Consider the following 3,222-nt stretch of genomic DNA (forward strand, 5'->3'; position numbering starts at 1 on the left):
TAACAGAAGTTATCTCAGGACACCGGTAAATTAGAAGGCAAGTCAGGTGAAGTCATCAACTATTTTATCGTTTGATGTGTAAAATGCAGCAGCTTTTAGGAATGGTGTAAATGTATATGTATGTATAGGTATATGCCTGCTATATTCTATGAAGACTTTCTGTCAACTCTCAGTCTTGTTTATGTTTCTTACGAGCTTTCAGTTTGATTGGTGCCCAGTCGCTGCGACTCTCCAGAACCTCCAGCAGCCGCGAGCAGAGGTGGACTTGACTGACATAGTCCAGCATCATTGAGAGGATCGGACCGGCTACATAGCAGAAAGTTGAGCAGTAGATGGCCTCGCAGAACTGAAACAAGACAGAGGACAGCCTTTATCTATCAGTCACATGCACTGATTTGTGCCTGATATTTCTGACTCACCAGAATGCTGCGCTGTGGTGGTTCATCTTCGTTGACCTGCATTTCTTCTATCGGGCGGCGTGATGGTATGATGGCCGGATGTGGTTTTTGGCCATACGGGCAGTCAAAGCAGGGCTGGGCATCACAGCCATTGTCTAGCAGTAGTTTGAGCATGGGCAGACACTCTATGCTGAGCAGGATGGCCGACGGGAATGAGGACGGCTGGGTAGAGATCTGAGCATTGACGTTGGCACCATACTTCAGCAGCACCGCTGCCATGTCCATCCAGCCTAGCCGAACAGCAATAAGCAGCGGGTTGAAGACATCCAGGTTGGGGTTGGCTCCCGCCTCCAGCAGCATCTCGGTGGCCTCCAGGTTCCCATTGTAGACGGAAAAGTACAGCGCCGTGCTCCGCCGGTCCTCGTACATGCTTGAGCGTTCCTCTGACAGCTTGGCATTGACGTCGAAGCCAGATTTGATAAGCAGCTCTATGATGTCATCCCTGTTCTTCTGTGCAGCAAGGTGCAGAGGACTGATGCCACTGTTCCTGACTCTGACACTACTGGTCATTGGGATCAGCATCAACACAATTCTGGAAATACAAAAGGTAGCTGTCAGGAAGGACCTGATATCAGCAGCAGAGGCAACAGAGTTAACAAACAGAAACACAGGACAGTTGATAAAAGTGAAACAGGACTTTCAAACTCATACAGCCAAATTCCAGACCGTGTGTGATTATTCTGAACAGCCACATGAAGAGGCAGCAGGCCAGACTTCATGGATCGGTTAGCATCAGCTTTCAGAGAAAGCAGCACCTCCACAGCGGAAACATGACCGTTCTTACAGGCTTCAAACAGTGGCGAGGCTCCATCCAGTGCCTGTCCATTTATATCTGCACCTGAGATACACAAACACACCTTCAGAAAAACTTTAACATCAGATACTGAAGGTAACTCAAGAACAGGTGTGTAGGGCTGACCTCTCTTAGCAAGCAGGTGGATGATATCGGCATGCCCATGCTGTGCAGCAATGAAGAACGGTTGGATGCCGTAGATATTTCTGGTGTGTAGATAGGCTCCAGCCTCTAGTAACACCCTGCAGAGCTCCAGTTGTCCATGTCTGCATGCTTCATGAAGAGCACTTCCTCCCTGACTGCAGGAGCGATTCACCTGAGCTCCAGACCTCAGCAGAAGATCTACAGCGGCTTTGTTCGTATGTTCGCAGGCTGAAAAAAACAGAACCAGATGCTAAGTTAAATAAACAGCACAAAGCCTCCTGATTTTAACCCTATCAACTATTTTAAGGTCAATGGTTTCCTTTTACATCAATGACATCACTGTATATTTCAGCAGGCTCTATCATGTCAGCTGGGATGTCATCTCACCTATGAACAGTGGCGTCTCTCGGTCCTTGGTGGCGATGTCCGGGTCGGCTCCATGCTTCAGGAGAAAGTCGACACAGGAAACATTTCCTCGACCAACAGCCAGCAGCAGAGCGGTCTGATTCTTTGAACTGCATCTGTTGACTGAGTCGGGATGAGCTGGGGACAGTAAGAGGTCAAAGGTCAAACAACTTTCAAGGTCAACTATGGTAAGGATGCCACCTGCCATAAACTTGCAATTACAGTGTTGACTGACTTTGGTAAGTGCAGTGTTAAAGCGTTATAACAGACAAGTATAAGACCACATCCTGAACTTTTGCACAAAAAGTACTTAAGCACACCTCATCTGTTTACTTCTTCTTGCACTTCATTTCACATGACAGACTAGTAAAAAAAACAACCCTGCTTAACAATGGATGAGCCCTCTTAACCCTTCAGACAGCAATCTGTTAGAAGAAGATATGCAAACTCCTGAAGTCTCAGGATCCTCTCAATCACCAAACACCCCTCGTCGTCAGCTACCTCAGTTGCCCTGAAAGGTCCATATTCAGTGAAATGTCGTCTTCGACCACTCTGACAACAAAGCAAAACTGTTCACAGACTCTCAGCAAATTTCCATTCTCCCTCGCTGAGCTTCACGCACACTTTCGGATTCCCAGTGTTGTGTCCGTGGCAAGGGCAATGATATTACAACACATCCCACAGCCAAAGAAACCCAGTCTTCCACATCAGCCCTCTCAGAGGGCCAGATCATATCAAACACTGTCCCTTCTTTCACTGTTTCTCATTCCTTATCTTTTCCTTCAGGCTTCATTAACAACCTGAGCACATCCATCCCTTCATCCTTTCTTCTTCTCTAGCTTCTAACTTTCCCATCTTTCTTTGGCCACCTCAGCTCCTCCCTCTTCAATACAGCCATCCCAGTCACACAGACAGCACCCATGACAGCGATCCATGGTGCTGACATCAGCCACAATTCATTGTCCCCCTCCATGAAGTACAGAACGATTGCTATCTCCCTCATCCACATCGCAGGACAAGGAGCCTGGTTGTCCAAGACAGACATCACCAGTGCCTTCAAAGTCCTTCCCAACCACCCTAACTGATACAAAAGCGGCCTGAAAATATTAAACTCTTTATCTGACGTACCAATCTCATTTCGGATTTCTTCTGGCTCATACATGCACCAAATGCCAACTTCAATCTCTGCTAGGCTACCTCAACTATGCCATTAGCATCACCCCCCAAGATCCATCCCTCTTATCATTCCCCCTTTCAATAACCACCTCTGTGGAAGAACTGGCAACCCACGTACCGAGGCTGAGTCCTTGCTGCATTGGCCCAGGGTTCGAATCCGACCTGCGGCCCTTTGCTGCGTGTCATCCCCTCTCTCTGCCCCCCTTTCCTGTCTGTCTTCAGCTGTCACTATCATAAAGGCAATAA

The 3,222-nt window shown here is 47.8% G+C and overlaps 1 protein-coding gene across 3 annotated transcripts in view; it reads right to left on the minus strand.

Moving 5' to 3' along the window:
- Nucleotides 1-3,222, minus strand: part of LOC118340573 (ankyrin repeat and SOCS box protein 2-like) — a 5,893-nt gene that overhangs the window by 675 nt on the left and 1,996 nt on the right. For 2 of the 3 annotated variants that reach the window (XM_035678628.1, XM_035678627.1), the window contains exons 4-8: nt 1,783-1,938; nt 1,378-1,623; nt 1,110-1,296; nt 420-990; nt 193-346 (exon numbers count right to left, since the gene is read on the minus strand). In XM_035678628.1, coding sequence (XP_035534521.1) covers nt 193-346; nt 420-990; nt 1,110-1,296; nt 1,378-1,623; nt 1,783-1,938 — 1,314 coding nt within the window. The remainder of the gene's footprint in view (nt 1-192; nt 347-419; nt 991-1,109; nt 1,297-1,377; nt 1,624-1,782; nt 1,939-3,222) is intronic. The other variant, XM_035678629.1, reaches the window with a different exon arrangement.

The sequence above is a fragment of the Morone saxatilis genome, unplaced genomic scaffold, assembly GCF_004916995.1.
Source record: "Morone saxatilis isolate NCDOM2014 unplaced genomic scaffold, NCSU_SB_2.0 Contig7, whole genome shotgun sequence".
Lineage (NCBI taxonomy): Eukaryota > Metazoa > Chordata > Actinopteri > Moronidae > Morone > Morone saxatilis.